The sequence below is a fragment of the Rattus rattus genome, chromosome 9 (assembly GCF_011064425.1).
Source record: "Rattus rattus isolate New Zealand chromosome 9, Rrattus_CSIRO_v1, whole genome shotgun sequence".
Classification (NCBI taxonomy): Eukaryota; Metazoa; Chordata; class Mammalia; order Rodentia; family Muridae; genus Rattus; species Rattus rattus.
Window position 1 is genome coordinate 68,181,841 of NC_046162.1, and position 14,714 is coordinate 68,196,554.

At 52.3% G+C, this 14,714-nt stretch overlaps 1 protein-coding gene across 1 annotated transcript in view; it reads right to left on the reverse strand.

Annotated features, from left to right (window-relative positions):
• The window catches only part of Myo15b (myosin XVB), a 35,794-nt gene that overhangs the window by 13,857 nt on the left and 7,223 nt on the right, over nt 1–14,714 (reverse strand). The window contains exons 12-24 of the mRNA XM_032914201.1: nt 13,500–13,595; nt 13,037–13,168; nt 9,670–9,795; nt 7,999–8,076; nt 7,709–7,824; nt 7,579–7,624; nt 7,319–7,443; nt 4,633–4,750; nt 4,289–4,452; nt 1,820–1,913; nt 1,116–1,166; nt 774–831; nt 512–642 (exon numbers count right to left, since the gene is read on the reverse strand). Coding sequence (XP_032770092.1) covers nt 512–642; nt 774–831; nt 1,116–1,166; nt 1,820–1,913; nt 4,289–4,452; nt 4,633–4,750; nt 7,319–7,443; nt 7,579–7,624; nt 7,709–7,824; nt 7,999–8,076; nt 9,670–9,795; nt 13,037–13,168; nt 13,500–13,595 — 1,335 coding nt within the window. The remainder of the gene's footprint in view (nt 1–511; nt 643–773; nt 832–1,115; nt 1,167–1,819; nt 1,914–4,288; nt 4,453–4,632; nt 4,751–7,318; nt 7,444–7,578; nt 7,625–7,708; nt 7,825–7,998; nt 8,077–9,669; nt 9,796–13,036; nt 13,169–13,499; nt 13,596–14,714) is intronic.

Genomic DNA, 14,714 nt, shown 5'->3' on the forward strand with positions numbered 1-14,714 from the left:
GATGATCTCTCTGAAGAGCTCCAGGCCAGCCAGGACTACCAAAGTTAAGGTCCTGCCTTGGACATCTTTATTAAAATAGGGACACCTTTAATCCCAGCACTTGGGAGGCAGGAGCAGGTGGATCTCTGAGTTCGAGGCCAGTCTGATCTACACAGTGAGCTCCAGGACAACAGGGCTACATAAATAAAGAAATTAACCCAAATAAATTTGTAAATAAACTAATACAAGAATCTTCCTGTACGTGCGGTTGTGAATCCTGCCTTCGTATTGAATCCACCAGCATGGTAAGCTTGCGGTTAAACCTTCTTTAAGGACGCAACTTACAGGGCAATGCCACTGGCACAGATAAAGGTGTGGCCGAAATAAGCCTGTGTGTCAGAGACCTCTGTTTAAGGACTGCTTTCCAAGCAGCGTTGCTGACCATGACGACTGAGAGAAGGGGGAGGCCTGTTTCTGCCTGGCGGGTGCTACACGGGGGCTTCTGAATGCTGGAAGCCCACAGGGGCCTCACCTGGAAGCTGGTGGACACGAAACTGGAGAAGGGAAACTGGTCAATGTCTGGAGGAAGAGTCAAGCTGGGCCGGACAGGAACCTCAGGTGGTAGGGACTCTGTGATGCTCCCAGTCAGTCTGGCCTGGTGGCCTGAGAAGGGACACAAGAGGCAGCCTAGGACACTCAAGACCGTGGCTTGTCCTGTCAGGTTGCCAACCACAATACAGAGAGAGCCTGTAAGTGGACACAAGGAACTCCATCTCTACACTAAGAGGACTCACCTTCTGCTCTCTCCAGCAGAGCAGCCAGCTGGGCTGGGATCTCCAAGCGCCCCGGGTCCTGGTGAAGCGAACCAATTATCAGGAACTAAAGGACAGCCGAGAAGGACTGGGTGCACCTCCCCTCCCCAAATCTCCAGGATGATTAAGTGTCTCTAAAGAACAAGGACCCATCCTGGGAACAGATGATCAGGCCTCCAGAGCCGCTGAGGAAAACCAAGAGAGTCCCCAGTCTTCTGCTGAGGTGGCACATAAGGGATGGGACCCCGATGGCGACATGTCATACTCTTCCCCATACTGTGCCAGGCTCATACCACACAGGACCCCGATTCCAAGATCACTCACCATACTTGACACTTTCCCCCGGGGCTCCCCACTCTGCGGGCCACGGGAACACTGTGGGAGAGATCCCGCAAGAGTTGATGTCCCCACGGCACTAGCGGCCCATCACCAACTCAGCAGCTCGGTGTCCCCTTTAATCCCCAGAAGGCAGGATGGCAGCCGAGGAATGTCATAGGCCCGAAAGGGTACGACTACCTGACCTCACCCACCTCTACCCTCTTCTCCAAGCTCACGGTCACCAGGCTGTGGATGTCACTGCCTGTCTGCCAGGGCACCAGGAAGAGGTAAAGAAGGGAACAAATGGTCTCAGGGGACAAAGTCCAGCTGGGGAGGAGTCAGGGAGGGGGGCAGAATGTAAGCACTGACCTTTGAGCGGTTTTATGGCTCTCACATAAGAGTCATCGGGCAAGAGGGAGAGCAGAAGGGGGCCACGGGGGGCCTAGAGGGAATAGGAGGGACTGAGGCTAAAAGGGGGAGCCAGGCCTGGGAGTGCAGGGGCGGCAAGATGAAGTAAGGCATCAGCCACAGGGCCCAGGGTGTGCCTCAGCTGGAACAGGAAATGGAAGTGGTCAACAAGCAGTGGGTTGTGATAGTTCAGTCCTGGCAAGTTCAGGCTGTCGGGATTCTGCCCACTTGGCCAGCCAAGGTCACCTGGCTTCTACCCTGAGCCTCCCCGCCATCCATACACACTTCCAAACCCCTCTTACCTGTAGCTTCTGTCGTCTCCGGAGCAGGGGCTGAGCCACTAGGAGGATGGTGTTCAGCTGTCCCAGAGCTGACCTCCGCCGGAGGTATCGCTTCCTGGAGGCCGAGGGTGTAAGGTGGGGGAGGGCGGGGTGGAGCCCTGAAACTTAAGCTTCTTCCCTGGTACCTGAACCCTCTCTAAACCTAGATGGTGGTGTGAAAACGGACTCTGGATCCGTGAATCCCCCGATGTTCAACAGTAAAGAACAGAATGCTATGCTAAACCAGGAAATGTCCTGTTCTCAGACTGTTTAACACTATGTAGACCAGGCTGGCCCTTAACCTGCCTCTGACCCCCCCCCCATAGGCATGTGCGGCCACCCCCAGCTTTTAGAATTTTTATTTTTAGTTGTGCATATGTGTGTGGTGGTGTCTATGTGCATGTGAGTGCAGCATTCCTAGGTGGCCAGAAGAGGGCGCCAGATCTCTGGGGTCGGAGTTTTAGGCAGTTAAAGTCCCCTGACAGGTGCTGGGAACTGGACTCTGGTCCTCCGTAAGAAAAACAAATGCTCTTAACTACTGAGCAATGTCTCTAGACCCCTGGGTTTATTTTTAATACGTATCCTGCTCAGGACTTCTTTATTGTGGAGACTGGTCTTATAGCTGGGAAATTCTCAAAGATACTCTGTTTGTGTGTTCCTTCTTCTGGCCTCCAAGAGCTCCGGGCACACATGTGGTGCACAGACATAGGTACAAAGCACTTATGCAATGTAATAAATAAATAAAAATAAACCTTGGGGCCAGGAAAATGACTTAGTTAGCGACGTGCTGGCCACACAAACACGAGACGCTGAGCTCCAGGCCTCATAGCCACACACATAAAAGCCAGCTAGGGCAGCGCGTCTGTGACTTCCATGCAGAGGAGGCAGAGGCAGACAGATGCTTAGAGCTCACTGGCTACCCGGACTATCCGGGTCAGCAAATTCTAGGTCTGGTCTCACAGAAGGAAGGAAGGAAGGAAGGGAGGAAGGAAGGGAGGAAGGAAGGAAGGAAGGAAGGAAAAGACAGACAGAAAAAGAAAGAGCAGACTATTGCGGTCTAGCACACCTGACAGGATTGGAAGTGTGTGGTGCAGCTCACTTGCAGAGCCCCTCTGAGCGTGCTCAAGTGCGTGGGGTTTGATCCCCAGCACAAAAATTTGATCCCTTGATGAAACAACCCAGCGGTCAGTACAGAACTTTCATGTGGGCTGGAGAGATGGCTCAGTGGTTAAGATCACTGACTGCTCTTCCAGAGGTCCTGAGTTCAAATCCCAGCAACCACATGGTGGCTCACAACCATCTGTCATGGGATCTGATGCCCTCTTCTGGTGTGTCTGAAGACAGCGACAGTGTACTCATATATAATAAATAAATAAACAAAATATATGGAGCTACTTGCACTGTCAGTTGGAATTCAGACTGACCTAAGCACTGTGAGAGCTGGTGAGGCAGATTCTCAAAGAGCTTGACATAGAATGACAGCGCAACCCTGCAGTTCTCTCCTAGGTACAGACCCGACACGTGAAAACAGAAAGCCCAATAGATACTTCTAGGGATGGGAGCGACCCATGCAGCCGTCAGCAAGAAGCTGTGATGCTGAACGGCGGAACATTACTCGGCCACAGAAAGCAAATGAAGTTCTGATCCACGCCACGGCACAAGCTCTGAAGGCATTAAAAGCTAAGTAAATTAGGCCAGGCATAAGGGGAACAGACCTGCAACACAGCTTACAGGAAATACTCGGAATAGGCAAATCTAGAGATAGAGAACACACTGGAGTTACTAGAAGCTGGTGGCTGTGTGGGGAGTTGGGAGTTACTGCTCCATGGTCACTGTGCCTCAGGTTATGTGGTGAAAGTGGGGCACAAATAGTAGTGCTGGGTGGTGGTGGGTGGTGGTGGGTGGTGGTGGGTGGTGTTACACATCTTTGATCCCAGCATTCGGAAGGCATAGGCAACTGTATCTCTGTGAGTTCAATACCAGCCTAGTCTGCAAGTTCCAGGACAGCCAGGACTATTACACAGAGAAACCCAGTCTTGGGAAAAACAAAACAAAACAAAAACAAAAACAAAAAACAAAAACCAACCAAGCAAACAAAAAAAGAAAACAAATGAAAAGATAGTAGCTATGGTTGCCCGTGATGGTATTCCTCAACATGGCGCTTGCTACATCTTATTCATAGCCCTCAAGTTTGCCTTGGGTTGAAGGCAGTATTGCTTTCTGAATCTGACCCCTCCCCTGCAAATCCCTGCAGTCTTTGTCTCCAGCAACCAGGCAGGATGGACAGAGCAGCTGCTGGATGCCAGGTGTGGTGATGGGCCAATATAATCTCAGATTCAGAAGGCTGAGATAGAAAGGGCAGATAGAATCTCAGATCCAGAAGGTTTGAAGCCAGCCTGGGCTCCCCAGCCTCACCTTCCCACTTTGGTCCTGGCTCCAGTACCTGCTTACCTGGCCTGGAGACCCCGCACACGAGCCTGCATCCGGGGTAGGAGACGGAGCCGCTGACGGGTGATACAGGCTCGGAGGCCACGGTGCAGAGTGAGCAGGGCCTGTGAGCGCCGCTGAGCCCACAACTGTTCTAGCTGCTGCCAGCCCTGCTCCTGCAGTAGAACCTGTGGGCAGAGGCAGGCTTCGGGAGGTGGGGGTGAGGTAGGGGTGGGCGGTGGGGAGTGGGAGGATTTAGAAGCAGACTGGGCATGCCTGCTCTTCTCTGGCCTCAACCTCCCCACATCTGGTCACATGCTCTATTCTAGGGGCCCCAGCATTCACGTCCCCCGTGCACTCACGTGTACCTGAGTGGCTCCAAGATGATAGCGTGGTGACTCTGCCCCCAGGACTTCCCTGAGGATGGCACCACACCTCTCCCGGTCAGAGACAGCTTTCTGTTTCCCCGACCCTAGAGCACGGAACCTGTCCAAAAAGGCACAGAGACGAGGTCAGAAGAGCAAGGACCATTTTGTTTTGCTTTCTGTTTTTGTTTGATGCTTGATTGACAGCTGAATGTGAACCCACTGATAGTTACTCAATTTCTGGGTCAATCAACAACTCGGGAAACTCTGTGTTCTGGTTTCTGTTGCCATGTCCTGTTTCCTGCCACAAAGTAACTTAGAGAAGAAGGGGTTTACTTGGTTTTTTTTTTTCTTTTCTTTTCTTTTTTTTTCAGAGCTGAGGACCGAACCCAGGGCCTTGTGCTTGCTAGGCAAGCGCTCTACTATTGAGCTAAATCCCCAACCCCTTTACTTGGCTTTAATTCCGGTTACAGCCCACCACTGGTGCAGGAACTTGCGCCTCTGGTCACATCTTACCACAGGCAGAAGCAGAGACAGTGGATCCTGGCATTCAGGACTCCTTACCCAGGGAATGGCGCTGCCAGGACAGGCGATCAGGACAGTTAAGACCATCATCCATCTGGGCGTGTGTGTGTGTGTGTGTGTGTGTGTGTGTGTGTGTGTGTGTGTGTGTGTGTGTGTGTGTGTGTATATGTGTGTGAGTGTGAGTGTGTTTGAGTGTGTGTGAGTGTGTGTGTTTGAGTGTGTGTGTGTTTGCGTGTGTGTGTGAGTGTGTGTGTGTTTGGGGGTGTGTGTAGCAGAGGCAGGCAGATCTCTGGAGTTCGAGACCAGCCTGGTCTATAGAGAGAGTTCCAAAGCAGCCAGGGCTACAACAGAGAACCCTTGTCTCAAAATTGTCTCAAAACAACAACAACAACAACAACAACAACAAAACCCCAACCATCTTCCAGAGCTGGAGAGATGACTCAGAGGTTAGGAGCACAGGCTGCCCTTGCAGAAGACACAGGTTCAGTTCCCAGCACCCATGACTCGGCTTACAATTGCCTATAACTACTGTTTTAGGGGATCCAACTCGACTGCTCTGGCATGTGCAAGCACCAGCATGCTCATGGTACACACGCATCTCTGTCTCTCTGTCTCTCTGTCTGCCTCCCTCTCTCTCTCTCTCTCTCTCTCTCTCTCTCTCTCTCTCTCTCTGTCTCACACACACGCCTAACAAAACACAAGTCTCTTTCCAGTAGATTCTAGGGCTAGGGCGTGTCATGTTGACAGTGAAATCACCTAGCTTGAGCCTGGCTGGGTGCTGATGTCCCGCAGAGAGCAGGCCAGGTGAGACCTCCGCTCTGGAGAAAGGGCAGGTAGGTGGCAAGGCAAGGCCAGAGAAGCAACAGGTGGGACCCAGTGGCTCTCTGGGATGCCTGATTCACACTAACACAGGGTGGGGGTTGGGGGACCTCAACGCATGACCGTGAACGGCAGAGCAGGGCAGGGCAGGGCAGAACTGCACCGCAGGTCATTAAGAGACCCGGCCCCTGGGAAGAAAATGTCCTTCAGGATCCAGAGCTCAGAACTTCCTGGAAGAAGTGACAGTCAGAGATTTGGCAACTGTCCCAGGGCAAGGGCAGCACCTTCTCTCCTGTCATTCTCTAGCTCAAGGACAAACACTCACTGCATTCATCTACTGCCTGCTTCAGGCTCCACCCCTCAGCCAGGCTGTCCCCAGCTAAGATAGTCACAGGCAGAGAGGGTGGCCTCAGGGGGTGGCAAGAGGCGGGTCCAAGCCAACGCCCGATAGACCTCACATTTAGTCACCAGCTTTCCTAGATGTTTCTGAGCTCCTCCTCAAACGCTGCTGTACCCTCACTGTCCCCATGACGCAGGGGCCATCCCTTATCAATCTGAACGGCTCTGCTAACTGTGCTCCAGCATCTCACTGTTCAGTCACAGCCTCATGATCCTGGCTGTGCTCAGCCGGCTCCGTGGTAAGGTCCCAGGGCAGGCATGGTGCCCGTCATCTCCAGCAGAGCATTAGCACTGAGATGAGGCAAATAGAGAAAGGAGTGTGAGTGAGTGTGTGTGAGCACGCATGTGCAATTGAGCGTGTGTGAGCGAGTGTGTTTGAGCAAATGTGTATGAGCAAGCATGTGTGAGCATGCATATGTGAGCGAGCGTGTATGAGCAAGTGTGTATGAACAAATGTGTGTAAGCAAGCATGTGTGAGTATGCATGTGTGAGTGAGCATGTGTGAGCAAGTGTGTGAATGAGTACATGTGTGAGCAAGCGTCTGAGCATACATATGTGAGCTAGCATGTGTGAGTGAGTGTGTGAGCACATGTGTGAGCATGCATGTGTGAGCGAATTTGTGAATGAGCACATGTGTGAGCAATCATGTGTGAGCATGCATGTGTGAGTGAGTGTGTGTGAGCATGCATGTGTGAATATGCAATGCATGTGAGTGAGCATGTGTGAGTCAGTGTGTTAGTGAGCACATGTGTGAGCCAGCAGGTGTGAGCGAGCACATGTGTGAGTGAACATGTGTGAGTGAACATGTGAGCACACATATATGTAAGGAATGGTGAAGGGAAGCCTGTTGGAAGTCAGGCACACGGTCGCTTCTCTGCTAAGACCACCTACTTGGGATTGACCCCTGTCAGGTGTTGGTTTCTGCTACCTCACCATGGAATCCTACCTTGCCAGAAAGACTTGGAAGGGCACTCGTACGGGGAAGTGGGTACTTCGGGTGCCTATGATCTCCAGGACGCCAGCCTGACGCAGCTGCTCTGCCACGTGTTCCACATCCAGGAGGCCTGGGAGCTGGGAGCCAGAGACACAGCCAAGGAGAGCTGGAGTCAGGAGTAGGGCTGAGAGGAGAGGGTCCTGCAGGGGGGTGGGGGTGGGGGGCGTGGAGGAGAGCACAGCAGGGGTGAGGTTGGGGGGAAGGGAGCTCACCTTTCCAGGGCTGGGGTTGAGACAGTGGATAACATAGACATGGCTCCTGAGAGTGGAGGGGGATAGTCTCAGATCAGACTACCCTCCATCCTCCCTCTGGGGTCCAGCGGAAGGGCGGCGCAGTTCTCACCTGCCTAGCCTAGCTAGCAAGTCACCCAGGGACCGCTGGAATCGAGAGGCCAATGTGGGTTTGCTTTGCTCGGTCCCAGCCTGGGGCTCTGCTTCTTGGAACAGACTGCCCATGAGCTGTGTGGGGTGACATGAGTCTCAGCTCTTTCCATCCTGGGCCTGTCCACCCGCCACACAGGCCCTGGAGCAGGGAGCCCTAAACACCGAACCCTGCACACGCCCATTCCTCCACCCAGGTGTCAAGGACCAGCCCCTCAGAGCTCGATGGCCCCTGAAAGGAAGCTGGGTCACCTGCAGCTGGCTCTGCCTGAGCATCTCCAGCACGGCGGGGTCCAGGCTGTCCCTGTTTCTGTTTATGAACTTGTGCACCTGCAAGAGAGGAGGCTCATGGAACCCATCGATGGGAGCAGGGCCTGTGCTGTAGAACAGCTGGCTACCACAGAGAAAAGTCTCCTGTGCCCTCCGCCTCTTCAGTACTCTCTTGATTATCCTTACGCCTTTCTCCACATAAAACTCAGAATGGTTTCTTTTCTTTTTTCTTTTTTTTCCTTTGAGACAGGGTTTCTCTGTGTAGCCCTGGCTGTCCTGGAACTCCCTGTGTTCCAGCTAGCCTCGAACTCAGGATCCGCCGGCCTCTGCTGGGTTTAAACACCTGGCTGCTTCTTCATTTTTAATCAAAACCCAATCTGAGGGACAGGGTTGTGCACGGCTGGAGGAGCCCTTGCCTAGCATACCCAAGCCCTGGATTCTGAGTCCCAGCACTGCCTAAACCCTGAACGGGTGCCGCACACCTGCAGTCCCAGCACTTGGGGATTGGAAGCAAAAAGGTCAGAAGTTTAAGGTCATCCCTGGCCACAAAGAAAGCTAAAGGCTGCACGAGGCAACACGAGACCTTGTCTCAAAACCCAAACCAAGGGCCAGGGGTGTGGCTCACGTCTCCAATTCCAGCACTTTAGGAGGTAGAGACAGGTGGATCTCTGAGTTTGAGGCCAGGGTCTCCATAGTCAGTTCCAGGACAGCCAGCGATACACCAAGAAACCCTGTCTCAAAAAATAACCAAACGCCAAGACATTCTTTTTTTAAAAAGGATGACAACTTGGGGCTGCAGAGATGGCTCCCCCGTTGAGCACTGGCCGTTCTTTTGCAGGATCTGGGTTTGATTCCCAGAACCCACATAGTAGCTCCCATCCAATTGTAACCCCAGCCCCAGAGGATCTGATGACTCCTGAGGGCACCGGGCTCGCTCACGATTCTCAGACGCGTGCAGGCAAAACTCTCACGCACAAAGTAAAAATTGTTTAAAAAAGGGGGGGAGGTGTTTTGTTAAGGGGCAGGTCAGATGGCTCAGTGGTTAGGAAAGAAAACTGCATAACAACCGGGTCAGTCAGACACCTGCTGCCGAGTCTGAGGGCGAATGTTCGAGCCCAACTATTCACACTGTGGAAGGGGAAAGCCAACTCCCAGAAGTTGTCCTCTGCCTTCCACATATGTACATACACACACACACACACACACACACACACACACACACACACACACACGACACTCGTGCACTCGCCAATTAACTAAAAACAAATGTAAAAAAATTCCAGCAAGGATGGGAGGGGCTCACAAGGCCCATCCTGAGCCGAGGAGCTATTACAAATCTTTCTTCTTCTTCTTCTTCTTCTTCTTCTTCTTCTTCTTCTTCTTCTTCTTCTTCTTCTTCTTCTTCTTCTTCTTCTTCTTTTCTTCTTCCTCTTCTTCTTCTTCTTCTTCTTCTTCTTGTTCATCATCATCATCATCATCATCATCGCTCGGAACTGGGTGTGGTCTGAGGCTCAGGTGGAGAAGCAGTGCCACGTCTTGGAAGAGGATCTCTCCAACACTGTCATCTGGTAGGTGACTCAGCTTGGGAGGGGCAGACACTACCATGACTCCGCCCTACTGATTCACCTGCATGCTGTGCCCAAGAACAGATACCTGGTAGGTGACGGTCCCTGCATAGTGCCGCACCGAGAAGATCGGCAGGGGCAGCTGAGGCTTGGCATAGCTCGGGTGGTCGCCATGGTGATAGTGGCACTTCTGGAGGAAGGTGTGGTCCGTGGCCTGGTGAGGAAGAAGCCACACTGTCTCAGGCTCCGTACATGTTTGGTGTTCCCTGCGTTCGCCCTGCTCCTTCCTGAAGGCCGCAGCCCCGTACGAGCTAGCCATGACGAGATCTGTCTCCCCAGATCTCTTCCTCAGACAGGGAGAGTCAGTTCAGTCTGCAGGAGTCCCTACAGTGTGCTCCCTTTCTCCATGACTAGCCAGGTACTATTTGAGAAGGTCAGAGTCACCTCAGGCCACCTCTGCCAAGCCCTAGATGTGATATTTCTGAGGAAGCCTGAAGGAATTAAAAGAAAACAGAGTTGAAGGCTTTGACACAGATGTCAAAACTGTTTGAGGGTCTGGCTTAGTGGGTAAAAGCACTCACTGGCTGTTATGCCAGAGAGCCCAGGCTCAGTTCCCAGCCCTTATACGAATGATGGCTTCCAGTTATAACTCCAGGGAATCCGGTCGATGCCCTTCTCCAACCTCCCCCGGGGACCAGGTACACATAGTGCTCAGACAAACGCAAAAAAGAAAAAGAGTGAACCTGGGACTTGAGAAACTCCTGTGAAAGGGTTTCTCTTTCTTTGTTTTGAGGACAGTTCCCTGTGAAGACCAGGCTAGCTTTGAATTCACATTAGTCTACCTGCGTCTGCACCCAGGACGATACACTGGGGATTAAAGGTTGGATTAAAGACACCAGGCACCACTGTTCATGTTTGAGATACAGTCCCTTTTGATCAGGCTAGCCTCCAACTCACTGTGTAGCCAAGGATGGCCCTCCTCGCCTCTACCTGTAGAGCACTGGGACCACAGGTGTGCACCCTTTGTCCCAATCCCTTCTCAAGGGAGGAGGGGCAATATCTGCATCACCCCAGTGTGCGCTCCTGTCTTACCACAGCCGAGGCCCTCTCCCGTAGTCTCCCCTGGCCCATAAATGCTGGTTTTTCCCCAGGCCACATGCAGTGAGGGCCAAGGTCCTGTGACCCTCTCCACCTGTCTATGAGGGAATGTAAACAATTAGCCGTCTACCTGGGAATGATCTTTTATAAGGAGGCAGAGCTGAACTCCCAAGATGCAGTACTTTGGCTTAGGTTGTTCTGTAGAACAGCACTACCACGCCTGATTTCATTCCATGCTGGGAATCGAACCTATGGTTCTGTGCCTGTTAGGCAAGCCGTCCTCCAAGCTGAGCCATATCGCCCTCTCAGGGTCAATTTATTTTTGGTATCCACCCTGCAACCTCAGTTCCCAAAGGTTTGGGTCCTACGCATGTTCCTGTGACTCCACAAAGCTGCCCACCAGACATCTGCCTAGCTCAACCTGGTCTGTCTGTCTGTCTTACACCAAGCTGTGCTGGCTTCAAACTTGCTTCCCCCCTGCTTCTGCCTCGTGAGTGCTGACAGACAGGTGTTTATCACCACATCAGGTGGAGTTTATATTAGAATCCAGAAATTGAGTTTATTATCTTTTTTTTCCCCCAGTTTTTTGAGACAGGGTTTCTCTGTGTATCCCTGGCTGTCCTGGAACTCACTTCGTAGACCAAGCTGGCCTAGAACTAAGAGATCTGACTGCTCCCAGATTAAAGAACCACTCCACAGACTGAATCCACTGTCTTGTCTTATACACAGCAGACAAATGCTCTACCACTGAACTATACACTACCCCAACACACACACACACACACACACACACACACACACACACACACACACAGGCCTCTCTCTCTCTCTCTCTGTGTGTGTGTGTGTGTGTGTGTGTGTGTGTGTGTGTGTGTATGTATGTGTCTCTCTTTTTCTTTGTTGTTGTTTTGAGACAGGGTCTGTCTGTGTAGCCCTGGCTATACTAGACCTCATTCTACAAACCAGGCTGGCCTTGAAGTCTCAGAGATCCTCCTGCTTCTGCCTCCCAAATGCTAGGACTAAAGGCATGCACCACCCCACCCAGCCTAAAATTTTTAAATTTAGTTATTATTTAGATTTATTTCCTTTTGAATGTGTGCGTGTGCTTTGCTTGTATGTCGGCGTATGCCCCACATGCGTGGCTGGTACCTAGGGAGGTCAGAGGAGGTCATCAGATCTCCTGAGACTGGAGTTATATTAATGGTTGTGAGCCACCATGTGGGTGCTGGGAATTGAACTTGGGTCCTCTGCTCTTACCCTCTAAGCCACCTATCTCTCCAGCCCTTACCATTTCTTCCCCACTCTCCTGGGCTCCAGGAGAGAACTGAATCTTTCATCTTGGACCTTTCCCCTCAGAACGATCCCTACACATGAATCCATCTGTCAACGCCTCAGGTACCTGTCAATACCTCAGGTACAGCTGGAGCTCTTCAGACAGGCCCTGCCCTCCTACAGCTCAGTTTAGTGGAGAGGAGAGGTTAAGTCACACTGACAGCCCCTGATAATCACGACTGTCTGCTCTCCCTGGGAGTTCAAAGATAAGGAGGCAGAGGCCGATGTGTCACAGGGAATATTTACACACACTGGCCAGTTACTAACCCAAGAAGCATTTTTAGCACGCTGTTGGTGGAGCATCCCTTTAACCGCAGCACATGGGCTGGAGAGGTGGCTCAGCGGTGAAGAGCACTGACTGCCCTTCCAGAGGTCCTGAGTTCAATTCCCAGCAACCACATGGTGGCTCACAACCATCTGTAATGGGATCCTATGCTCTCTTCTGGTGTATCTGAAGACAGCGACAGTGTACTCACATATGATAAATAAATCTTTTAAAAAAGGGGGGGACTGTGAAGGCATAAGGATCAGGAGTTTGAGGCCACATATGTAACTTTCTGTCTCAACAAAACAAAACAAAACAAAACAAAAAAACAAAAACAAAACAAAACAAAACCCAAAAACCCGAAGGGGTTGCAGAGATGGCTCTGTGGTTAAGAGCATTCGCTGCTCCTCCAGAGGACCCGGGCTATGCTCCCTGTACTCACATAGCAGCTTATGAGCATCCTAACTCCAGTTCCAGGGGATCTGACATCCTCTTTTGAGGTTCCACAGTACCATGCATGCACACATACATGTAGGACACATACATGTAGGACACATACATGTAGGACACATCAAATTAAATGTTTATAAAGTGTTTGGTGGGAGTATATGTCTTTGAATGCTTCTTCCCAGACTGTGCAGAAGGCTATGTCTCCCACCCTATACCCTTGTCTCATAGGAAGCCTTGCTGGGCTTTATCCTGGCTACCTAGGGCCCCCCATTCCTTATCCCTGACCCTGCGTGTCACTGACTGCTCTCACCTGGGGTAGCCAGGTCTGGGTGTCCAAGATGCTTAGGAGGCTATGGGGCTGGTCCACCAGGAGATCCAGGCAGGATTCCCTTGGCGGCTGGGGAATGGGCACCCATTTCAGCAGCTCCCGCTGGCACACCTCCTAGGAACAACCAGAGTTCGATAAAAAACAGCCCACATACAGGGCTGGGCGAGCTCACAGTCCACAAGAGACTGTCCTCTTTTTATTTATTTATTTTTTTCAGAGCTGAGGACCGAACCCAGGGCCTTGCGCTTGCTAGACAAGCGCTCTACCACTGAGCTAAATCCCCAACCCCGAGACTGTCTTCTTATGTATGCAAAGGGAGGTTAAGGACTGAGCCCTTCCCGCCCACTGTGGAAAGGGGGCTTCAGGCAGTCTTCCTGTGACGACTTCAGCCTCTGTTCAAGACAGTGCTCTGGGTCACCTGCAAAGTCCGTGCTCAGCCCCGTACCTCCTCCTGGGCCAGCAGCCTCTGGCTGGAGAAGAACTGCAGGCGCTCGCTGGCCAGATTGCTGCACAGCTGCTCTAAGCCATTCACCCGCAGTGCCTAGGGCAAGTGAACAAGGAGGGGGATCTGCACAGGAGGTGGGGGCCTGGCAAATAGGGCTGCCCCTCCTTCTCCTCAGGACTCTAGAAGGAATGATACCCCAGAGCTGAGGCTGCAGCCAAGAGGGACAAGTCAAAAGGACCTGGTGCAGTCTATAGGCCATCATAGACTGGCCTTAGCCATACACCAGTCCTCCACAGTCCTGCCCTCTCCTCCAATTATGAGCCTCTCGAGCTCTGACCACACCCATCTGGAGGGCTTTGCCTGGATGGCACTCAGAATTCCATAGTCCCATTGTTGCTGCCACCTCCAGGAAGCCTTCCCGCCTGCCTCTAGTGTTCTCCTCTGCAGCCACAGTACACAAGCACACAGCTAGAAGGGCTTAGCACAACTGTGCATACCCGCAAACCCACACCAGAGCAGATGTGCATGCAACCCTTCCCTTCTGGGGCAGAGTAGTCGACAAGCACCTTCAGGGAAGGGCAGGACACACGGGGCAGTGAACAGTGCCCATCCAGGAACCGGGGGGTGGGGATATTCAAGCCCAATTATTGTTAGCCATCCCCACAAGAGGGGGTAACACCTAGGAAAGGGGTGCACAGCTGTGACCTCTGGAAGTTTTGAGAGGCCCCACTTCTTTCCTCCTTGGTATGTGGGAAGTGACAAACCCAGCAGAGGGCGGTGGCCATGTGTGTCTATGAAGCCAAGCAGGACAGGACTCTCCCAAGCGATGTCCCTGTAGGCAGCAAGGCCTGCTGACATTGCCTACTGTACTGCTGGGGACACTGACCTCAGAAGGATTAATTAGCCATGTGAGGTCACACAGCCAGCAAGGGGCGGGACACGGCAGATAGCTCTGGGGCTTGTGGTGGGCTCCAGTCCCTCCCAGAGGGAACCCAGGAGGGCTTCCGGCCTCAGCTGAGAAAGGCACATGCTTTGGGGATCACCCTCCCCCCAGGAACATGCAGATAAAGTCAAGTAGACGGAGAGCTCCAAGATCCAGCCTCCACCAGACTCTAAAGACCCAAGATCCAGGACCTGTTCCCTTTCCATCCCTACCCAGGGCACCCAACCAAGATTCCACTCTGTGGCCCCAGAAGGAGCCAGCAGAGACACAGG